Source organism: Bactrocera latifrons, unplaced genomic scaffold, assembly GCF_001853355.1.
Source record: "Bactrocera latifrons isolate USDA-ARS-PBARC rearing strain unplaced genomic scaffold, ASM185335v1 scaffold_6, whole genome shotgun sequence".
In the NCBI taxonomy this organism is placed as follows: Eukaryota; Metazoa; Arthropoda; class Insecta; order Diptera; family Tephritidae; genus Bactrocera; species Bactrocera latifrons.
The window spans coordinates 3126991-3152758 of record NW_017537267.1 but is presented as its reverse complement, the minus strand read 5'-3'; the positions used below and the strand labels follow the sequence as shown (position 1 = coordinate 3152758).

The following is a 25768-nucleotide window of genomic DNA, read 5'->3' as shown; positions in this document are numbered from 1 at the left end:
TTTATTTTTTTTTTAATTTAATTTAATTTTTTTTTGTTTTCTTCTTTTTTCATTTGGTTTTAATAGAAAAAAATTAAATTCTTAAAGTCCATTGTGAATTCTAAACCTCATTAAACCTTTGTGAATGTGATCGCTTTCGATGTTTACACTTTTTTGCTTCAATTGTAGAGCGCAATATTCTAGTTTTGCATACAAGAACTCATAACAGTTCTCGAAGCCACTATTTGTTCAAAGCTTGCATCAGTCAGTAGTCTGAAAATACGTTTTCTTTCCTTTAGGACAGTAAAAAAATTGCCTGCGTTATACTTGCACAGACATTTTACTAAAATAATGGGGAAAAAATTGTTAAATAACTAGTGTTATAAATTATATAAATAACTATATTATAGTTATTATAATTGCCTATTGTATACTAAGGTTTTTATTGTTGTCGCAGCTAAATGGTAGAATACCCAAAACAACAGAGAATATGATAACACATGCATTTGATAAAAATACATATTTTTTTATTTTTTGTTGGAAAATCATACATATTTTTGATCCAGGGTTATCTTTCTAATATCTCCCCTATTATTATTATTGTTCTTATTATTTTTCGAACGCTTCACCTTTTTCATTGGCAAATGACGTTTGTTATCTAATGCCTCTTAATTGTTATTTACATAGCAACATTTGTTTCCATTATCTTCGCCAGCAATGACGTCACAATTTTCGACAAAGGCCAAGACATAATGGAAGTTCTGTTTTGAGTGCATACACTCTTAGCATAGCAAATGTTTAAATAATTTCTGATTTTATTTAGGATTTTTTTTATCGTCTATTGTTTGCAGCTAATAAACACAGTCCAGCGCTATATTAGCACAATTCTTTCACCTTCAATTCATTGCCTTATTAGCGGCATTTGTAGCTAATTTCTGTTTTTGTTAGTTTTTATTTTTCACTTGCTCATTTTTGTTTCGTTCAAAATAATGCTTGCTGATGATTCACTGCCACTTCAATGGCTTCTATCTGCATATGTATGTACATATGGTATGTATATATATTATTGTGTTTGTGTTTGATGCGCCTATAATGGATTTTATTTTTAAATGTTTTTATCTCTTTACAATATTTCTTTCATTTATGAGTAGCTGGCCTAGCAACAGTTTTGTCGTTGTTGCCTTGTGTACATGTGTACGTACATATTTTATTTTGTTTGTAAAAATCAACTAATTAACTTATTACACTCATTAATTTCTTCATTCTATACTTAATTTATATTTAATTTTGAATTTGTATTGAATGTATTCAAAATTGCCTTATCTGAAATAAATATGTATGTTAAATAGGCATAGATTAAAAAAAAAACAATACTCCCATTGGCTGCACTTTGTACCCCCGACGCAGTTAGTTAGCTCCAATGCTCAATGGCAGTGCATAATTAATGTACCGTTTACAGTTATTTTTATATGCTGATATACATACATATACATATGTGTGTGTGTTTTAGGCTTTGAACATTGAATTTAGCATATTATAAAAAGTTTTTCTACTTAAGCGTTAATATATGTATATTTTTTTTAATTTCTTATAAGACTTACATTTTTTGGAAATTGAAAATCCTACATACATACATACATACATTTGCCGCATTATACACGTGTTTAAACTTAAATATGCACATAGATAGTAAAAGTTCTCATTATAATAATGAGTGCATATGTACATACATACATACATATATTTTATCAGCTGAAACAACAAGTGCTGGACAACAGCTGTACTTACACGTTTATATGTACATATGTACTTACGAGTAGACTACATGCATACGTACGTGTTAGCTTATAAGCAATCAAGTCTCTATTTACATACTCCCATACTTATCAATGTTTGTATGTGCTTGTGTATTTGTGTTAGCCCATAAAATATAATACGGTTAAATAAAACTGTATTTAAGTGTCGACATTAATTGTGTTGATTTCTTCATGCATTGGCCCAATTATATAAACTGCTATATTTAACGAATATGTATGTATGTACATATATGCATGTACATATATAAATTATTGCCATCGTAACAAATCATATGGTTGCTTGTTGTGCATTAACGAGCAAGTTGTGCTTTAATAAGCGGATAATGAAAAGAAAGTAAGCTTAAAGCTTTATTACAAAAACTACAATAATGTATACGAATATATAGCTAACAAAACTCAGTTTTATAACTAAATTACTTTCTAAATATACAGAGAGGTATAAAAAGGTTTGCGTGCTTTTTTTTCAAAAATCATTCATTTTGCTTGGACCTCCTTAGTTTTTGGCAAACTTTTAGGCGCAATACCGATGATTTTTAAAGTTTGCGATTTTTGTGGTTTTGAACATAAATTATAATTTTCTTTTTTTCATTTTTAATAACTTAACAAATTTTAATTTATTTTTAATAAGTTGAAAAATGTTATTTGTTGAAATGTTATTTTGAAATTTTTAAAACTTACAATTCATTTGAGCAATCTTATTCATTATTTTAGAAGTATTATAATTACTTAAAAAGTTTCTTTATTCATTTTTTTATAGTTTGTTTTATTATATATATATATATACATATATATATATATTTTTTTGTTTTTAAAGTTTTAGTTTTTATACAAACATGTTTCTTTTAAAATCCCTACAATAATTTTTAGTACTGACATGAAATGTATTAAAATATTAAAATTCTTCAATTCATTTGTAAATTTGCATAAATGTAATGTAGCATTCATTCACAATATTTCTGATTTAAATTTATTTAAGCATTTTTCGAAAATTTTACACTGAGACAATCCCTTAAACCAAGCTCTGCTATTTTGTTATATATTAGTTGAAAGTTGGGCATAAAACAAAGCAGCTTTATTATTTAATGAATTTAGTCAATAATCCGCAATTTTTAACTGAATAAATTTCACCACCAAATTTCAATCATGTAAACAGTAATATGTTTTACTGGCAATTTGTTTTTGTTCTCGTTGTAAAAACCAATTTTAGCTGTGGAAAAAGCTAAACAATATTTGTTAATATCAATTTATTTATATAAAAATGTATTTCAGCAATAATATAATAATAAATTTATATTAAGCTATAATTATACTTAAATTTAAATAATATTTTATACACATATGTATAAGGAATTTTGTCAAATATATTAAATTCTTACATTTTAGTAATATTTAACAGACTCACCGTATGCTTTATACTAATCAATTCCTCTTTTGATTTTTCTTCCAGAATAATAAACACCTTAGACAAGTGTGGAATAATTCCGATGAGAATTCAGTTCCATAACACTCAAATAAAAAGCAAAATGGATTACTAAATGCAGTTGAAATCAATCAACAGCAGAAGCAGGAGAAGTAGCAGCAGCAATCAACACAATTGCATTGCGCAATAGTCACGCCCACACCACCGAACGACGACCACAACGACGATAACCAGCACCACCCCTGCAAATCCCCCAACCGTCGGCCAACGCGTAGAGATCAACTGGAGTTAAGAAAGCAACTTGTATGCGCATCTTAAAACCCACAAAAGAACAAAGGATCAACAACAGTAGCCTTATTCACACGGAAAAACACACGCATCCCCCACAAACACACCACAACAACAACAAAAAAAATATATAATTCATTAGACTAAAAGCAGTCAGCGAGAACAAATTAATTTAAAAACCTAAACATTAATATCCTGCGTTTAAATAATTTAACAACACAAAAAAGCATTTAATTCAAAGCATATTCCGATTAATTCAGCAAACAAAGCGTTAAACACCTGTGCAACGCGGTAAACTGCATAAAATTGCAACACAACACAGTGTGCAAGAGTGAAATTTAGCAAATTCAATCATAATAAAACAACAACTACTCGCTGGGCAGCCAAGCTACGATCCATAATTATTCGTCGCCACCAAATGACAGCCATTTGAGAACATAACCTATAAACGGCGACACGGCCAAACCGCAAACAACATAGAGGAGCGTGCGCTGCTACAACACCAACAGCAACTTATAATGATTTTGATATAATTTGTGAAAGGTGTCACACCAAAAACAAATCGAAACAAAAAGATTTCAAGTTTTCTGTTTATCCCTACTCGTCATAAGCTTTTTAATAGCTTTTACTGTCAATTATTTAGTCTACATTCACGGAAGCACTATTCGGCGGAGAAAATATATTGACGACAACTGAACGCGCACCCATTTTGTTTGGATTTATAATTTAAATAAATATTTAAAAAATTACACATATAATAAAAATAAAATAAAAAAGGAAATCATATGAAAATTTAAATTAATTCAATCAATAATAAAACTAAATAATAATTATAAAAGCGCGTAAAAATCGACAACTTGCACAATAACACTACAAAAACAATATATAAACAGCAAATTCAAAACCAAAGATTTCAAACAAAATCTCCAGTAGAGAAGTAGATTGTTTACTAACAATTTTAAGTAAAAAACAAAACAACAGCAACAAAGCATAATTGTGTTGTTGTACCAACATTGTAGTTTCGTTTCACGTACATACATGCATACTTTAGCCATGATGTATCAGGTAGAGAAATTTGCTTAAATATGTTTGCAACATTTTCCGGCCCCGTGGCAGTGTGTCAACAACAAATGCAACAGCTAAAACCACAACAACAAGCGCAAACCTTTGTTAACATGTTGTACGCAGCGTTGTGCATTGTTATCCACGCATCAGAAGTTGCACCGAAAAATGTTTAAATTCCATGCGATAAATTGTGTTTATTACAACAACCACAAAAACAACAATTATCGACTATTTCAGCACATCATTGAGGTAACGACGACGACGACTGGAGCAGGGAGGCAACGTGTAGCCATCAACAACAACTAGTGTAGTTAGCAACAGCGGCAGCAACACCATTAACAACAACAGCAACAGCACGAGACAACGGTGATTATTGCTCCAATGCAAATTGCAGTTGTCGCCTGGTGGTCGCCAGCAATTGTCGCATTCGCAGCTGTTATCATCATCGCCGCCGCTGCCGCCACCATCCCAGCAACAGTCACGCTACATAGTAAAGCGTAAAGTTCCCTCCGCGATTGACAACGTCTTACGCTAAAAGTATTGTGCTAATTTCTACGTAATCGTTACTCAGTCACTAGCAATACTAGTTAATTAACTGTTAATTGCATCCTTTGTGGCACCAACAACACCCCCGACGATTGAACGTTCCATCACTGATCGATTGTGTGTTTCGTGGCTAATTCGTGCAATTCTACTTGAATCCTTAAGTGAAAAGCTATAGGTATGAGCACATGTTTGCATTTTATTAATATTCTTTTTTAATTTTTAGTTTATTTGTGCCAGTAGTGCCAAAAGTGGCCTACAAATTTAATTATAAAATAGTAGCGTCTTTTATTTTTTGAAAACTTATGTACTAATAATTGTTTTTATGCACTTTTCAGTAGTTTTTACTAATTATTGTTATTAATAAGCACAATACTATATACCACAATGTATGATGATAACGCTAGGGTCCAATGCCATTTAATTTGATTTTTTTTTCAAAATTAACATTTTCTCCTTATTTAACATTTTACATGTATTTTGTTTTTACTAAAAATGGAGTATGTACTTATAGAGCATAATTAGTGGAATTGCTACATGGATTTTGCTTTTCTTCTGCGTTCGCGCGCTTACATATAGAATTAGAGCAAAATCACTTTCGTTTAGTTTTTCATTGTTTAAATTCATTTTATTTCCATAAGCTTTTTTTTACTTTAGTTTACGTTCGATTGTTAGTGAATTGAGAAGTTTGGTTTTAATTGACAACAACAATGCAAAGAAATGTGCATCTAAACAAAATTGCAGTGGACCTCAACGCGTATAAAAAAAAAAAAACAAACCCATATACATACATACTAAAGCAACATATTATTCGTATACATGATATATACATAGCTGAATGTATGTATGTGTGCATGTAGATTTGTTAACTAGTAATTTGATGTGTATGAAAATAGTATGGCATATAAATGCAGGCGTCGGTAATTGTAGGCTCAGCTTATATTGTGATTTCCGTGTGTCCGTTTCGTAATTCATTTTTTACACTATAATTTAGTGATTTTCACAGCCATATTCAGCTTTAAATGTGAGAGGAACTTTTCCAATTGCTTTTAGCCCATATTTACAAGTGATGTTACGCATTTTGTTGCTGCTTTTAGCCGAAAATCATTACTTTGTAACATTGGCCACATAACTAGTTTGAAATTTGATCTTTTTTTCAGTTTTTCCCGCATGTTTCGAGTAAAAGAAAGTAATTGCAAGCAATTTTTCTCGTAGCTAGATATGTATAATTAGGATATAGAAAATTTGTGCGACAAAACGCAGTCGAAAGAAAAAAGTTACATCAAAATTCGTAAATAGCATATTAATATATCACAAATAAAGCTGTTGAACAGCTATATACATACTCCATATGTCCTTTACATACAAAATTTGCTTAAATATTCAAATGTGGCGATGCCAATTTTCAAAAAAAAATATATATATAAATGTATAAAAACAAGAAAAAAAAATTAATTTCGGCTTGCAACAAAGCTTCCTTCACAAATAAAAAAGTTTCCATACAAGAACTTGATTTGGATCGGTCATTTTGTATGGTAGCTATATGATATAGTACTGCAATCTAAAAAAAAATTATTCCGAGTTCGTTCCATTACCTTGAACAATAATTCATACCAAATGAAGAGAAGATATCTTGTTAAATAAAAAAAATGTTCATACAAAAACTTAAATTGGAACGCTAGCTTGAATGGCAGCTATATACTATAACACTCCGAAATCGGCGGTTTCGATCAGATGCTTGTGAAAAGTCAACTCGATTCAGATCGATAACTCATAAACTAGTTCGGATTTATAGACAGGAGGACAGAGGAACATGCCAAAAACGACTCAGCTCGCCGCACTCATCATTATATACATATATGTATATATATTTGTATAGGGTTTCCTAAATCTTCTTCTGCGAGTTACAAATTTTCGTGCCAAACTTTATATACAAATATGGCTCGTTTCATTTGACTGCTAACATTGTTTTCTAACACACTGTTTTAATGTTTATTTTCTAATCGTAGTTTTGAAGTGTTTCTTCATTAGTAACTTTTTAATTAGTTAAAAAATATTTGAAATAGCAATTTCTTAAGCACTATGTGCAAAACCATTTAATAAAATGTTTATGCTCGTATTACAAAGAATTTATAATCAAGTGATGCTAATTTTTTTTTTACTATATTTCTTTTTCTTTTTAATTTCTTCAATAAAAAATTAAAAAAAAAAAATACAAACATCAAATAATATATATTATATATATATATATCAAATAGGTATGAAATATCCTCAACTTGTGTCGACGCGTGCGGTGAACGCCATATCCGATTGGCTAGTAGCCCGTTTGGAGCAGTTAGGCGTTGAGGCCCCACATATTTATACACGACTACTTCTGTCACTTTTACAATCGACTGTACAACTAAATGATCCAATTGAATTCAGCAATTTGGAAGTAATTAAAAGCTTTTTTTGAGTTAACATTTTCCATGTTCCAATCGATACTTTGAGCTTAAAAAAAATTGTATACTAACTTGTGAAAGCAAAAAAAAAATGATTTTTTAGAAAATCACGAAAAAAAACTTATATTCAGCATATAGCTGAAAGTATCGATTTGATTTCGAATTATTTTTACAGGGTTTTACATGGTGCTGATATGGTTTAGTTAAAGGATTTGCAAATTTATATTTTAGTTTTCAAAATTTTTAAATATTATATTCAAAAAAATGCTAAATATTGAAAATACAGTTATGTATTTACGTATAAATAAATTTGGGGATTTATTAAAATTTTCTTAAGACACATGTATTTATTGTCTTACATTTATTAATTAAGTTCATTATGGATCCTTTAACACATATCCATTGCCAGCGAAAATACCATGTATTTTAGTTCGTAAATTCAGTCTGGAACTTATTTTATTTTATCTGATATTCCAGTCATTTCTTGCGAGCCGTAAAGGAAGCGGTAGGCGTTATCGAGAGTGCGATATCGACGAACTTAAGAAATATAATGCTGTGCAGTGCATAAAGAACATCGTTTCGTCAGACCAGGAGGTATGTAATACAATCAAATAGGGAAGCTAATAAAGTATAAACAAATATTAAAAACGAGAAAAATTTTAACTTTGGTTGCACCGATGATATAACAAAAAATTATTCCCTTCACAAAAAACAAATTGTTCCATACAAGAACTTAATTTTGATCGGCCAGTATGTATGGTCGGCTATATGCTATAGTGATTCGATATAAAGAATTTGATCATAGATTGCACCCTTGCCTTAGGCAATAATGCGTGCTAAATTTTGTGAAACTATCTTGACAAACTAAAAAGTTTTCAGACAAGGTTTGGAACTTGGTTTAGATCGGTCAGTTCATACATATAAAAGTCAGTTTTATATGCTATAGTGGTTTGATGTGTCGAGATCGACGGTACTAATAAATTAGGAAATTCTTGATAAGAAATATATGTGTGCAAAATTTCGTTTCGGGATTTCAAAAGACTGAGGGACTAATATATTTATAGTCTCCCAAGTTTCGTGCTGGATATTACAAATTTCGTGGCAAACTTCCTGTTCAGGATATAGAAACATCGAACTTCAAATATAATATATCGAATTCTAACTGCATTGCTAAATGCATTCCCTTATGAATTCTCTAATTAAAAAATTCGAAAAACAATTATTTTCCAAAAATAATATATATTATAGCGTATATAACTTACTCAAAGATTAATTTTATTACACAAAATAAATTTTTAGATCGCATCCATTGAGAACCTCGTTGAAGAGCTCTTTGAAAGACTTAAAGACATTGAGAAGCAATCCAGCGATAGTGAAGACGATGATAGGGGTCCAGTAGCAACGCTTTCTATCACCCACCGTTACAATAGATCGCAGCAGAGAAGAGAAGTGCCAGCCAATAGTAAAAGTTGCAGAGCGAGTTGTGCAGCCGAGAGTAGTAGGTCCGCAGAAGTAGCTGGAACATCAGCTAGTGCCAAAAGATTGCAAGAACGTGAACGAGAATATTGGCGTGCTTTTCCAGCGCTCTCGAAGCAAATGGGTGATATAGCTCCCCGCTGGCGCCACCCGTCCAAGTGGATGTTATGGCCTTCCGACAAGCCCAAAGACGATGCTAAGAAGAACGCTTCTACTAGTAGCGCCAGCTCGACAATGTCTAGTAATTCCGATGCGGAAGATGGCAACCAAGCAGCCGCAAAACGCGCTAATGAGCAAAGAAATATTAAAGAGGAAGAAGAAGATGCCATGATGGAAGATACCGTTAAAAATACGGAAGGTGCAGCAAATGTGTCTGGGGTAGAGTTGTGCGACGACATAGTGGATGAGAATGATGAAATCGATGATGACGAAGCTAGTTGCAGCGTTAACGCAGCTGGTTATGGCAGCGGTGCTATAAAACGAAATTCCAAACGTCGCCGCAGTCGTGGTAAGTATAAGTTAGCAACAAACTATTTTTGTTCAATCTAATTGGTAGCATTGCATAGTTTTTACCTAATAACGTTTTTCTTTACCAAATTTTAGCTTTATCACGCAAGAACCCAGCTGGCGGAAACAACTCTGACTCCAATAATGCTGGCAATAATCGGTCACAAGCAAGTGGCGGTAAAAACAAGCGTAATCTATCGCCCAGCTGTTGGGATACCGATTTCGAGGGATGTTGGGAGATGGGCCGCGATTTAATTAAAGAATTCATAACGAGCCAAAATCGTAATGCACGCAACCGCAGCACTTCAGAGAGCGCCGTTTCTTACAATAAGCAGAGTGCGCGCCAAGTAGCACCCGCTAACGAAGGGGCTGATGATAATTGTGAATCAGCTAAAAACGCCGAGCAACAGCAACCAACTGAAGAGCCTTTGGTTGAAAACAAAGATACTGCTGAGGGTGAAAAAGTATGCGCCAACAAAGCCGTTACTACACCCACATTACCACCAGTGGATATGTCGTTCTGCGATTATGATGATTTCGACGATACACTCGCCTCTGTGTCCGAGCTGACCAATGACGGGCCCTTGGCAATGCTAGCAACTAGTGAGGGTGCTTGTGCTATGCCACCATCTACCAACGCTAAGCGTCTTTATGAGCGGGAGTTATTACCAAATGATACGAAATCCGATGTACAATCGGATTTTGCACAATTCGAAGCGAAATTCAATAGTAGCGTCGAAGCTTTATGGAAAGATGCTGACCGCAGTGTGGAGAAGGAATTCAGTCCATTTGGTGATGGAAATAAATTAAATATTTTCAACTTTGGCAATGGCAACAGCAAACACTTTTCCGGACCCACCTCGTTACCGACGGATGCGCCATTTTCAAGAAATTTAAAAAACTTTTGGTCTAATTATTACAATCATCATTTCGACTTAAGTAAAATGCTGCCGACAAGCGTAATTGGCGAAAAGGCCAAAGAACTAGATGTATTGATGCAAAACAAAGCAAACGATAAAGGTGAAGCTGCTTTCAAGGTGAGTGCAACGCTGTATTTCGACTGCGAATTAAAAACTATTAAATTTTTTTTATTTAAATATGATTTATTATTTTTTTTAAGATTTCATTTTTTTTAAATACGATTTTATTTTTCCGTAATCAAAATTTTTCAATAATATTTATTTAAATTCCTTCTAAATTTCCAGTCAAATGGTAGTGGTTTTAGTGAGGCTAACCATTTCTCCAATACCCAACAAGAAGGTGTCAACCCAGCTGGTGGTCCTACAAGTGACTACTACTCAATGCCGAGCAATTTAGAGGATATTGAGAAAGCCAAATCGCAACGTTCCGGCTTACGTCACAATAGCGTCTGCAGTGACAGTGGCAATAGCTTGAGTGCGCACAGAGCTGGTGGCACAATTGGTGAAGAGCGCAAAACACCCGTGGCTCTCTTTCTACAAAACTCGATTTGGTCAGAGAACGCTAATTTTGGCGGTGGTGATTCAGATGAAACTTTTTACTTCAAAGTCCATAATTCTGGCAATCAGCTGAACGCATATGATGACAACAATCGCGAAGAAACATTGCAATGCGATGCCACAACCAGTGGCGTAAATGTAAACAATGACAGTGGCTTTGTCTTCACCGCACCCTACTCGGCTTCTAAGTGGTCAGAAGGTATTAATGCTGGACCACCACAAGGCAATGTGCCAACACCGCTACTACAGCATAAACAACAGTGCGGAAATCAAAATAACAGTTATCATCTTGGGTTGAACTCAACCGATTGCACAGATTCATCTTCGTCGAGCGCATGTACATCAGGTGCCTCAAATTGGCATCATCTACCCATAAGTGAGGCTAAAAATGATTGGTCCGCCGAGCAAATGCGCGACACAAATGCACCACATGACACTGGCAGCATGGCAGCACCGAAAATTACGCTCGCCAACCACTCGACAACAGACAGTGGTTTCGTTGCATATTCTCGCATTAAAGCTGTCTTAAAGTTACAATTGTCCAGCGATGGGAATGCCATGAACGACGCTGCAGCTAAGCAGCAGCAGCGAAATTACCCACCACGTACGAATAGCAAGGAACAACAACAACAACGGTATGCACTCGAAATGATGGATGATGGCGAGAATCTACTCACTTCCGAACGTACACATTTCCATCCCATTAAATCGTATATGGATGGGCACACATTCGATATTTGCAGTGAATTGGATGTTATCGACTACGAACGTTCGGCCAGTGGTTATCTATACTACGAAGAAGAAAAATATCTCGAGTACACGCGTACCGATAATTTTATGGTGGAAGATGATGTTGGCATTGGTGCCTCAGCCAACCCCTTGTATGCCAATTCGAATTGTGAGGCAGCCACAGTTAACGCCAAGGCCGACTCCGCTCGCCACAGCAGCAAAGTTAAGCGAATCGAACGTGATTTCGTCATAAAATTCCGTGTGCAACGCACTGAAATGGCTTGCCAAACAGATCCAGAGCCGCCAACTGCACGTGCGGTAGTGAGCGCCAACAAACGCAATATTGTAATGAATGCATCGGCAACAAAAACAGCACAACCACATCCAATAAGTTTAATATTCTCAAATGCGGCGAAAAATTTAAAAGCAAACGCCGCAAACGAACTTGTCTACAGCGACACCGTGGAGGCGTTTACACGCGCTATGGCACACTTCCCGCCACCGCAGGCGTCGTCTAGCAATCATTCGGCTTGGTGGTCAATGGAGGCTGATGTTGGCGAATGTCTGGCGGCTAGCAGTAACTGGAATGTCTACCAAGCACAGCCGAAGCTGCAGCAAAATGCTAAAAACAATAATAATGATGAAGACGACGCTTATGAGGACGCTGGCAGTGATGTGCTACATTTCTATAGCAGCATTGATGAGTTACCCGATGGTATGGCCGCTCTGCATGCAGATGTAGATATGACAAGCTTAGAGCAGCAATGGTCAATGAACGAAATACGCAAGAAATGCAAAGAAGCCGGTCACATGGCTGCTGCTGATGCTGTTGACGGCGGCGCTATCGAGTCTGTTTGGGGCATGTGTGCCGCGTGTAATAATGAATTGAAATCCATACCGGCCAACAGGCTATTGCGCGACGAATTGCAAGTGGAGGCCGACCAGATAATGAGCGATTTGAAATACATGCAAGATTTATACATAGGACGTGCTGGTGATGCAGCTGATGCCGACGACGATGATGATGATGATAATAATAATAATGCTGAGAATGGCGACGACGATCACCAATGTGATGGTGAGAGTGCCGCAGAGACTGTGACTAGCGACAGCGATTGGTGCGCCGAAGATATAACTGCTGATGTGACGGATGAGTGTGCCGTTAATACAAGTTCGCTAAATGCCAATAACAGTAATGATGAACTAAATGAGGATCATACAATGCAACAGGCAGACTCTCTAAATCAAAATACTACCACTGTTGAGGGTGCTGCCAACAATTCCAATGATTCCGAGACGTTTACGGTAATACAAAAAGTAAATCGTCTCATCGCCGAATTATTGCGACCCGACAACAATGCTGATGGCGTCAAACAAATGGATAAACAGAATGCCACTGCTGCATGTGCAAAAGTTAATGAGCCACGTCAGGTGGAAGCTGAAGCAACACAATTTAGCGGTAATTTGTGGCATACTAATAGCAATGAGCGCAATATTTGGCAACTGAATGCTGGCGACAACACAAATAGCTTAATTGTGGCTGGCGGTGGTGGTGTTCTCGGCAGGGGCGATAGTGTTAGTGGTGGTGTCGGTGGTGCTATGCATCCAATACAACTTTTGCGCCAATTCAATGTGAAGCCATTGGAGACCGCTGTAGCCAATGTGGATAACGTATTCCCTTCAGCCGCTGCGGCTGATGTAGATAAATACCACAGACAAATGAGTTGGGAGCATGAGAATTTAGCTAGAATTTGGCAGACATCACCACCGTCACCACCACAGACACAAAACGTCACTATGATAATAAATGATGCCAAACCACAAGCTGCAACCGAACAAAAAATCGTAGACCCCTATGAGCAGCAAGCGGATATCGCTGAGAAAAATATGCGCAATTTACGCGCCAACGCAGATGTGAGCGTGGAAGCGACCGCTGTCAATTTACAATTGGCGCAAGATTTTAAAAAGCACAAGGAAAGCAAAGTGGCTGCAGCTCTAGCTAACGCCCAGCTAGTCGACTCGGCTCTCAAATTAAAGGTATTAATTTGAAAGTAATTAATGCTATATCTATTAGTTGCATATGGAATTTCAAATTTATTAATTCCTCTTTAAAATATTCTTGTTCTCTTCTAGGCAATCACTCGCAAGCGTCGTCATTCGGCTTCGCAAAATTATTTTCACGCGCATTTAAATAGCAGCGCTACGGCAGCTGTTGCTGCTGTCAACAGTCTGGTTGGCGGTGGCGTCACACCTTTGCAAAACAACAACAACAACAATGAGATTGCCAATTTAAATAGTTATGCCTTGAAATCGTTGCGTAACTCGCGCAATGCCAATGAGTTGAGTTTGCAGAATTTTCTGAATGCTTCGCTGCGTTTCGGTGCCGCTGCAGCCGTTGCCGTTGCCGCTTCTAATGCCAAGAAATGTTCCGATTTGGCCAATAATCTTTGTGGCGCAGATTTTGCATTCGGTTGCGATTCAACTGCAACTACGGGCGGTCGAAATCAAACTATCATCACCTGTAAATATCATTTGACTGCAATTGAGCCGTTGAGTGTGCAGCAGCAAAATCTTGACGGCGACAATAATGAATATGGCTTGTTTACTGGCAATGGCATCGACGGCGAAGGCAATACAGCGGCACCGCTCTCTAGCATCCTCGACAAGAATCCATCTATATTGAAGCATGTTACCATGGTGTCACGTCCATTGACGCGTTAAAATGCTTCGCGCAAATTAAACCAAATTTAAAGGTAAGACACAAGCTGTGATTAATTTTTATATGTATAAATTTTTACAGCGCAACTAAGTAAATAATTAATTAATTTGAAATGTGGGAGGTGATTTTAACTAATTATTTAATAGATAATTTATTAAGTACTTTTTTTCCAAAACAATTTTTAGAAGTTTAAAAAGTTTAATATTTTTCTTTATCAAGGTTAGTTTAATTATTTGTATTTTTTATGAAACGAAAACTTGCCTCGCGTCCTTTAAAAGCATATATATTTTTTTATTTTTTCAAAAATTACAACCCTTTTCAGTTTTATCTGACAGGACAAACCTAACAGAACAGTTAATTTAATAACATGGTTGCATTTTTTTATTTTAAAAATTTTAATTAAAAATTGAAAATTTCATTTTTATTTTCAAATCGGGAACCAAAATTGGAAATTTCATTTTAATTCCAAGTTCAGAATTAAAAATTGATGAAATATTTTTGATTTCAAATGATAAAGAAGAAAGATTTTCCATATTTATAACGGAAAAACTATAATTAAGAGTAAGAACAGTAAACGAGAAATGGTGCTAAATCGTAATATTTTATTTAAAAAAGCTAACAAAAATTGTGGAATACCCAATATGCTCGTAAAAACTTCAAAAAACATTTTTTTCCAAATTTGAATTATAAACTCTTCAATTTATTAATCACCACAAAACGGAAGATTTTTTCAATCTGGTATTAGGGTTTCGAAATTTGAAAATAATTTATAATTAAGGTTTTCGGGATAACAAAATGTAAAAATTATAATTTGAAATGTAAATTCATTGTCTTTTTAATGCATTATTTGCAACCCTGCTGCGGCATTTACATACATCAAAATTGTTATTGTTACAATAACACTTCAACAATGCATTTGCTAACTGTTTAAATATAATAATAATTAATAATTTTTGTTGTTGTTGTTGTAACGGTAATTTTTCTACAGGTGCTGCGGCTCAGGATTTTGTCGGATGGATTGGAGACGTTAACATTAGAAAAAATATTCAATTGAAACAATAGAACTTTGGCAACCACAGAATCAACGACAACAAAATAGCATTCACTACATGGAATCAGAAAGAGGAAAATGAAACATAATTTACTAAAAAAAAACAAAAATCAGCAAATAAAATGGTGCATAACGGTTGCAAAATGCTTCAATCTTAAAAAAATAGTAGCAACAACAAAAAATATAAATACGAGAGATAATTCATGTTAATTTTCGTAAATTTAGTTAGATCAGCTTATCGTTTATGTGTAAAATTTTATTTAATATCTTACTTATATACTTTCTTCTTTTTTTTTTTTGTTTGTTAAATGTTGTAAATTCATATGCATACATACGTACTCTCACACATATAAGGAACCGCGATAACTTAAACACACATAGATACAACACATTGCAAAATATTCAAATATTTATATATATTATCTATGTTTAACGATGATTACTCAAGCATTACAGATGCATATATCTTTTTTGACTTTTTTAATTTACTTTCGTTAACTGTATTTATATCCTTGCTAACTTTAGTTTTTTTCTCTTTTTTTTATAATTTTTTTTTTTTTTGTTTTGAGTCAACTGTATTATCAAACTCTTAAATATTACGTTTCCAAATTTAATTTAAAACTACAAAAAAAAAATTTAAAAACAAAAAAATGTTGAATGCAACAAAATTAAAAAAAATTTAAATGTATAGAAGAACACATATATACACGAATAGTAAACCTGCAAAAATGTAAAAAAAAATTATAATATGAAACATGTATGTATGAGATCCCAAAAAACATGCATGTTAAATTATAGCTGCATGTGAACCAAGAAGCAGTAATAACGTAAACAAAACTTAATGTTTGCATTTCTTATAGTTTCGTTGTTAGCCAACAACAATGGCCTCGACGTATATGCAACATTATCAAAAAAAAAAAAAATCGGGTCCTTAGCGAAACTTATAGAAATTTGCAACACCCCATGTTCACTTAGTGCAAAAATAATGGAAATTGAACCTAACGTCGCAGCAGAACAGCACGTAAAAGGAATCCCGTCCCAAAAAAAAAACCGAAAAATTCAATAAAAATAATAATACAAAATAATATGAATGATATATAAAATTGTTTACCGAATTGAATGTGCACCGCGTTAAATAACTTATTAGTCAAAATGCCACTTTCTTTCTGCTAACTTCAGTTTAAATTCATACATTTTTCATACTCGTTTCAGGATTGATCTATCCAACGATAAAAGTATTACTGCTTTGTAACAAGTGCCACCAAAAGCCTAAACGGCAATTTTATGCCGCGGTGCACGATTTAAGATTCAACAAGATTAAGCTGTCACCTGTGTGGCAAAGTAAACTTTTTAAAATTTTCATTCACTTAACCTCAAAATGGTGAATTCATTTACATATATGGGACATACTTCTACATAGCTTTTAATTTTTTTGTTTAATATTTCGGTCTCTCGTTTTTTCATTCCTTTTTACATCCTTGCGCATTCAATAACGGTAAATATCACATAAAACTCATCGACAACAAATAAAAACTCCACCTCAGCGCAAAGTGTGTGCAAAGTGTTGTAACACACGCAACCCATCCAAACACACACAAGCACCACTTTAAATGCCTTTAGTTGGATTTGGTGTAGCAATATTTAGACAGAGATGAGGTGCAAATTAAGAACTCGTTGCACCTTTTTGTTGTTAGGCAAAATATAGAAGAAACAATGTTGAGTTTATTTGTATTATGAACAAAAAAATGTAATAAAGAGAACCACTAAAGGTTCGCGAAAAAAAAAAACAAAAAGCAAACCAAAAAATGCGCTCATTTATTTATTTATTACAATGAAAAATTAAAAATTGCAAATGTTTTGCGAAAAAATTATGGTGAGGTTAGAAATATTTCCTAGACACACAAACAGACAAGGCAATGTTATGAAAATTCGCGAATTTTGTCTTATGTCAATATCCATGCATACATGCATACAATATATTTATGTGTGTGTGGTTATAACGATTAAAGTTCAAGCCTGTTTTTGGCTGTTGCATTCACTAGAACTTCGATAATTTATTTTTGGCAAATTAGAACAGGTGTCTCGTTAAAATCTATTTAACGTATTAAAATCTATTTAACGCCTCCTGTTTTCCACATAACTCGAGAAGTTTGCTCTATATCATTAACAGTAAAACTAATTGATAAATATATGCAGCAAAAAATGTTGATACTGGTATAAAATTATACCATTTCCAGAGAAAAGAACACACATACTTCAAACACACGCGCTTGCGCTAATGCTGGCGACGCGTGTTTAGTGCAATGCAGTTAATTATACAATTTGTTGGTACATTTTTTTGGTCTTCTATATACAAATTGCATACACATACATACATGTATGTATTCAAATGTAATATTAATAATATTAATTCTTAAAGTTATTCACTGTTCGATTTTCTGTTAATATATTTGCGTTGTTTATGTTAAATATTTCTATTTGCTATTTCTGTCGTTTGTTTGTTTTTATTACTTTACAAGTTTTCTTCGTTAAACTGTCGAGTACAATTCTGCGTTTGTGTTTACTTGAATTATTTACACTAAATATTGCAAAATATGCCAACACATTGTAAAAAACTATATATTTTGCATATAAATGCAGCAGTAACGTTATGTTAAAGGGGAAAAAAAATATAAAAAAAATTACAAAATATGATGTGTGTGCACAAAAATAATTTTCTATGCAATTATGTGACTATTATCCTCCGTTTTTCAAAAATATTTTTTTTTTTGCTTGAAATGAAAAGCACAGTATTTTATTTGCTGCAGACAGCGAAAATTCTAGTGCAAAAAATGTGCATTCAGACAGTGCACCCCTTTTATTTTTTTGATTTTATTGCGATTGTAAGCACTCGTATTTAAGCCGTTATTTGCGTTAATGCAAAACGAAATATTATAACAAATTGACGTAAGCACACAGAGAAAAGTGTGCATTTGCGAAATCAAAGTAAAAAGAAATTTAATTATTTTTAATTAATTATAACAAATGATAAAATATTTATAATTGTATGATTTTTTTAGTTGATTTTTGAAAGCATTGGCAAAACATTAAAGAATTTTGCTTTAAAATATTATGTATGAAAAAAGGCGAAAGAAATTGCAGCAAAAATTGGTAAAATGCAGCAAATTATAAAAACAAAAAGGTGAGCATTTGTAAACAGAAACAAAAATAACTGAACAATTTAATTATAGTAGTAAAAGTATTTAATTAAGTAACTACTATAATTACTGAACATAATTTCATCGAAAGTGCGCACTCTATTTTGTTTTACAACAACATTATATGGTAATGTAGGAACAAATTTCATAGGTATATATAGAAAGGTTTATGTATAGTGTTAGTCAAATATTATATGTATGTAAAGCGCTGTGTGAACGGTTTTGTGTGTAAACAGTGCAAAGAATGTAAAAACTTTAGTAAAAGTAATGAAAGCGCAACTACAAACACATACAATTAAATAGTAATGTATACACACACACACAATACAACTCATACGCAAACATTTCCATTAAGTTTACGGAGGCGTGGCCTGCTGAATTACATACTTGTTTAATTTTTTCGACTCGTGCACTCTACGCCACGCCTTTGTAATTAACACTACACTCAACCATAACCTCAGTTTTCAGTAGTTTCATGCCCAGATTATAGAAATGCATAATATAATGTGGCACTTTGCTACCCCGCAGAGCTAAAGCATACAATATATAACTTTACAGTAGCCAAAACCATAAAATAGTCGCATTAACGGGCTATAATTTATAATAATATAATTTGAAAATATTTAAGGAAATAGTTTCACTTCAGTTAATACAAAATAGTATGATTTCTAATAGCAAACAAAAAATAACCGCGTTATAAACAAGTTAGCTAATTTTGTTGTATATTTTTCAGTTAATTGCATTAATTACTATTATATATAATGTATATGTATACAATATGTTACATTTATTATTTTATAATTTTTTTCACCTAACGAAGCACACGTTATATTTTTTTTTTTGCAAAAAGTATTTTTTGCTGTTCTTAAAATGTGTAATTTTGAAAAAATATTTTCACTTTAAACATTTCGAAATTATATTTTCTAGTAATATTTTTTATTTTTTTTTTTTTTTTTTTGTGCAAACCGGACAAGAAAACGATAAAACGATTGTAAACACAGTTCTGTACTATACATATGTACGCCTATATAATAATGTATTCAAAACTTAGTCACTTTCAACAGCTAAAAATAATTTCTACAATTTTGCTTCTTAAAAAGTATAAAAAATGCCATTGAAAATTCCCGTGCGCTCGGAAAGAAACACTTTTTTCTGCCTACAAAACATAGCCTCTAATTAGGAGGGCAGTTTCAATTGGTTTATAGTTGCTGTTGTTATGAAAAAAAAAACATGTTTCAATTAATTTTTAAATATGAACTATCGCCACGTCCATAATCACCCACTAAGTTTTGTAGGCACACATTGTGTTAACAATATTTTTCTTTACTAAGCTTTCGAAATATTTACATGACTTTCGCTTTCACAAAACGCAGCTGTATATACACATATATATAGTTTATGAAAAATACCGTTAAAATGCATGTATGCTTTTGATGAGTATTTTGAAATACATGATAATAAGAAAGTTTCCAATAAATATATAAAAAACAAAAAAAGGTTATTACAGACAGAACGAAAGCAAAAACAAAACAATAACAAAAAGAAAAAGTTGTAGCATAAAGCAATTTTGTGTGAATTATTGTATAATTAGCGAAATTCAGCTGAACATCTATAGTAAGACTTTATAATTAAGTTTTTGAGTTGTAACGAAATGACATAACCAAAAAATAACAGCACTTGAACTGTGTCAAGTGTCAAACATGGTATTTTCGGCTAAATAACGGAGGTGCAACCAAAAATATTTGCTTTTAGTTGACACATTTGGGTATTTGCAACGATTTTTTGGTTTTAAAATTATATCAAAATGACTAAGTCAACTAAAAACTGATTATTTTCAGGTGCAAAGCTATTTAGTAAAAACAAAAGTAATAGTGTGCGTCTAAGAAGTCAAAAAAATCGACTTTTTCTATTTTTAGAGCGTTAGTTTTCATTTTGTGCAAAATCTATGTAAATGTCACATATAAATACATATGAACAACTCAACTTTAGAATTGCAGTTTATTTACTAACTAAAGTAAACTAAATTTTCATTAAAAAATATTGTTTGTTTCCGAAAAAACCGTAAAAAAGCAGACACAAGTATTAAACTAAGCAATTATATTAAGCGCATATGTTTGTGGAAGCGATGGCAAGAAGCTGCAAAGAAAAAATGCAAATGAGACAAGATTGCTCCACGTATGAATGGAAAATATAGAAAAACAAGTAAAGTTACGAAGTTATAAATGAGAAACATACCAAGTGTTCACTGCTAGAGCGGCAGCCGTTAGTAAGAGGAAATACGGGAAATGAATGTGTGTATGCAACAATTAAGCGATTGTGTGACTGATCAAACAAACAAAAAATATTTTATTTTTTCGCTTTACTTTAAATAGGAATTGTAAATAATGAATATTAAACTGTATTCTACTAAACTAGTTTACTATCAGTGAAGTACAGAAGAATTACGAATTACGGTAAAGATGTACAATGCAAGCATAGTGTAACAAAAATGTCAAGAGAAATGAGAAAATGCAAAAAATGCAAGCAAAACAATTAAAGTTTAATGAAAAGAAACAAATTTAAATTCAAGTAAATCATTAAATAAAAATGGCGTACGGATATGGAAATTTGTTAAAGGAATATCCGGCGCAAAGAAATAATTAGGCTACTAATTTCTGTATGCATATGTAACTAAGTGTAAATGCTAATGGCCAAACATACAACATACAATAAATATGTATAAAGAGTGTATCGCCAAGTAGTGGGCGTGTCATGCATATAAAAAAAATTGTGGAAAACAATTATCAAAAGCGTGCGAAATTTGTAGAAGAAAAATTTGTTTTAAATTGCAAGTGTGCAAATAATTGTAGTGCTGATATATGTACATACGAATAAACATTGTTTAATACATAATACATACAAATATTGATTTAATATTTAACTGCAACTCTTTATTTAAAATGTTTGCCAAAAATTGGTGTCAAGTAAAGCAAAAAAAAAAAAATGCAAAAAAAAAAAAACAATTTGTTAATTTTTCTATTTTATTTCCCACAGGCAAAGAAATATCTATTGTTTGGTTTAATCATATATAATTATAATAACAGTAAAAAATATCATTTAACCAAAAACATTTTTTTTTTTTGAGTAATTGTAAACCTGCTGCATTAAGTTCAGTTGTAAAATATGCGATATGTTTGTAATTATATTTAAAAAAAAGCACTTTTAGCAGAACAAAAACGAAATATTACTGCTACTTCATAAAAAGTAAGGTCTAAGAAGGATAGAAATTGTACTCTTTGGTTCTAGTAAACAAAGAATAATAATAAATAACATAAAAACAACAACTTTAGTTCTTAAGTAAAAATGCTAAATGTTCAGCAAAGGTATACTATATTTTTGCACAAAAAGCAAAACAAAAGTCGAACTGTTTTGTAAAACAGTGCGTTGGTTGGGCTAAAGTGTTAATGTGGTTACAGTAAAAAGAGAAAAGTTTTTTGTCATGAATATGATTTAAATAATTGTTGTAAATTCAAAAATAAAATTTAACGACCAAAAAATTTGTAAAATTTATCTTACAAATTTCTGTGAACACAAAATTTTAAAATTTATCATACAATTTTTTGCAACTTTCAATTTCTTAATTTTCAAATATCAAAAGTCCATCAGTCGCACTGTTGTAGGTATAATTTTTGCCAAAAAAAATATATTAAAAAATTACCAATTTTCATTATGAAAAAAAATGATAATTAAAAAATAATTATTATTAAAAACACAAACACACAATTTGTGTATTTGCAAGGTAAGAAGTAAGGTTTTTGTGCCTTTTTCAAAAAAAAAAAATATATTCAAAAAAGTATAAACGTAATAGAGAAAACCAAGAAGGAATGCAAATTGCACCAAATGAACGCAAAAGTTGAACAACAAGAGACGCAAAATAAAATAACACACAAATGCAAAGATTTAAATATAGTTGTGTGCAAGAAAAATTTAATAAAAATTAAATTCTCAAAAAATAAAAACTTACAACTATAATGCAAACATTTTCTTCTGCATGGAAGTCTGACTACAGGCCGAAAATAGCTAACTTTGGCTGTACAAGCAGTAAAAATAGCATTGAAAGAAAGAATAAAAAATACAAAAGAAAATATTGCACTTGCAATTGATAATGTCATAATAACATAAAAATTTATAACGCAAAAAATTAAAATACAATAGTTAGCTATTATAAAAATGATTTTACAATAATAAGACTAAATAATAAAGATACAAACAATAATTGAAAATGTAATGCTCACATTATTAACTGCAAGTTTGCAAAAAAAAATCTCGTATCTATTACTTTAGTTAGTTTCTTTACACCTTCTCAGTTTTCTCCCATTATTGAGCTTTAGGCTTCAGAAAAAAAAAAATACAAACAAAGTAAATTTAATTATGTTACTGTAGATTCTCTTTCTATAATTTAAATATGCATATAAAGATCAGTAATAAGTTCTTCTTTTCAATTAATTTCATAAAAAGTAAACAAAAACTGCTTCATAACATTAAAATAAAAAAATAAAAACTGAATAACCACATTAATATAAAAATTACAAAAGAAAGAAGTCAAAAAGTATGTATGAAAAAGTAAACAAGACCCAATTGCAAGTGTAGGACGTCAGAAACCAGTCAAAATTTCTGTGGAATACCAGAAAGCATAAATTTGAATACAATGCAAATAAAAAATACCAAACACATAAATGTACTACCCTCCCCACAAATAAGAGGTTGCAAATTTTTAATATGTCATATAAAAAGCAAAAAATAGACATGTAAAAGGGCAAAAAAACAAATAAAAGCTAAAACAAGAATTGAAACTAAAAATAAAATAAATTCAGATTGAAAATGAATAAAGTTGCGGGTTCCTCGTCATAATGGAGGAATGCTCAGAAAACAAAACAAAAAATGCATTTTAATTGTTTTGGTTGGTTGCGAAATGCGGATGAGGTAAAAGGATTTTACAAGTCTCGGAAGGTATCAGTATCGACAGATTTATCGTGAGAACATTCACAAATCCTAAGCCAGTTTATCAACCTTTCGATTGAGATAACAGATTGTGAAAGAAGTTGAAATACATACATATGTACAATATAAATTTCAGCATTTCAGTTCCCCTAGGCTTATTTGAAAGTTATGGGAATGTATGTATATAAAATTATGTTGAGTAGAAGAATGTTTTCAACCGCTCTAACGTTAACAGCAATCTTCGGGCAAATTCCCCGAACAACTGATTAGAGGTAGCAAATACGCACGAGCAGTCTTTCGATAAGATCTTTTATTAAACACCCCGGAAAGGTCACCCTTTGCACAAATACAGATTCTAAAAAATACATAGTACCGCCTGAAAGTTCAAAACCATTACTATACATATCATTGTATCACTAGTTAAAATGCAAAATGCCCAATATTACAATCAGAAAAGTATTAATTGGGTTTCCGAAGGCCGGATCATAGTAACCATTACATCCTGGAAAACCGCTACTATCCTTCAATGACATTCAATTATCCTATACAAAGACACACATTCCTTAGAAACGCTCGTTCTATAACTCAGAGTGCAGCAGTCAGATGCGCTATGCAAAACCAAACAAATCGGTTACACTGAAGCTGCAATACTATTCACAAATAGAAAATGATTTCGTAGGAGGGCTGGATTTTGATAGAGCAATTTGTTCAGAGCCTTGGGCAATAATTCATGTCAAATTTCGTGAAGATATTTCGTCAACTACAAAGTTTTCCATACAACTGGATTATCAGTCAAATTATAAACAGCTGCATCACCCAAGTTAGATAATCGTTCGAAAAACAACAGCCTCATGTCCCATTCCCACGACAGCCACCACGGATTTTTTATCTGGCCAAGGACTGGCAACTCGGGAGAATTCTACCGGTATAACAACAGTTGTATGTTATAGTCTTCCGATATCGGTTGACAAATGAGCAGCTTCTTGGAAAGAAAAGAACGTACGCATTATTTTAGATCGATCTCAAAAACTGAGAGACTATTTCGTATAAATGCAGATAGACGTTCGTCATGTTCATAATTTAAATTGTATTTATTTTATAGAGCCTCGGACGTGTTTTTCTAAGTGTTGCAATATTCGTGGCAAACTTAATGTATCCTATTCAATGGTATAATAGCTGTTCACTCAATACAATATGCATATTTTTATTTGTCTTTAGCTAGAAACTTTTATTAATGATAATTAGAAGCAAAAACTTTGAATTTTTTAAAACATATAACATGTAAACGCTATTCTAATTATTATAAGCTGATGAGTGGCTAAATGATATTTTAGTTTTTACACACACCCATCTCTTTTTAGCAACTGGTTGTACCAGCCATACCAGACTAACTGCCTCTATTGTTTAGTATCATACGTCATAACGACGCCAGCGACTAATGCGAGCACCGTGAAGCCTTGCGCAGCAATACGTGTGCGCATCATTATTTGAGACATACGTCGATTGCCATTTCGAAAGCTATAAAGTCCATAGGATAATGCGCCAGCAGTAGCCAAGCAACCTATACGAATGATGAAATAATTGTGGCATTTCGATTACTTTTCACTTATATAATCTTCACAGTTTACAACGGAAATATGTAGGGGACAACTATTACATACCAATCGGAACAGCCGGATTCTCTTTGATTTTGCGCATCATTTTTTCTTTTGTGGTTTCTGCATGAAATGATCCGAAATCCTGACGCAACTGAATCCAATCCAATTCCTCATCTGGAAGTGCAATTTGCTCTTTTCCCATTTTTTTTAAATTTTAGTAATATTTTAACTTTTAGCTTATTTTGGCAGCTCTCTTTTCACTTTATTTCATTATGGCAGAACATATGTGAAGAAAACAAAAGAATAATGCACCTGTAAAGTGTTGCCATATCGGTAATTATTAAACGCCAAATTTACATGATTTATCAAAAACACATTTAATTATATTATTTATATTTATTAATTACTTTAGTTATTCACTATTCAAGTTTTAAAAGCTAATTTATATTTCGAGAAACAATTGCGGCTTGATTTTATTGC

General features: G+C 32.5%; 2 protein-coding genes across 6 annotated transcripts in view; one reads left to right on the top strand and one right to left on the bottom strand.

Moving 5' to 3' along the window:
* The window catches only part of LOC108974911, a 55754-nt gene extending 38610 nt beyond the window's left edge, over window positions 1-17144 (top strand). For 4 of the 5 annotated variants that reach the window (XM_018943014.1, XM_018943015.1, XM_018943017.1 and 1 more), the window contains exons 2-9: window positions 3244-5290; window positions 7371-7546; window positions 8031-8147; window positions 8853-9537; window positions 9633-10573; window positions 10742-13780; window positions 13877-14496; window positions 15451-17144. In XM_018943014.1, the coding sequence (XP_018798559.1) occupies window positions 7373-7546; window positions 8031-8147; window positions 8853-9537; window positions 9633-10573; window positions 10742-13780; window positions 13877-14464 (5544 nt within the window). In that variant the 5' untranslated portion in view covers window positions 3244-5290; window positions 7371-7372 and the 3' untranslated portion in view covers window positions 14465-14496; window positions 15451-17144. The remainder of the gene's footprint in view (window positions 1-3243; window positions 5291-7370; window positions 7547-8030; window positions 8148-8852; window positions 9538-9632; window positions 10574-10741; window positions 13781-13876; window positions 14497-15450) is intronic. The other variant, XM_018943019.1, reaches the window with a different exon arrangement.
* A 7745-nt stretch (window positions 17145-24889) lies between these two features.
* On the bottom strand, window positions 24890-25559 carry LOC108974914 (HIG1 domain family member 2A, mitochondrial). Its single transcript, XM_018943024.1, has 2 exons — window positions 25352-25559; window positions 24890-25251 (listed from the first exon to the last, which is right to left on the bottom strand). The coding sequence occupies exons 1-2, from the start codon at window positions 25488-25490 to the stop codon at window positions 25088-25090; spliced, it is 303 nt and encodes a 100-aa protein (XP_018798569.1). The 5' UTR covers window positions 25491-25559; the 3' UTR covers window positions 24890-25087.
* Window positions 25560-25768: the final 209 nt, after the last annotated feature.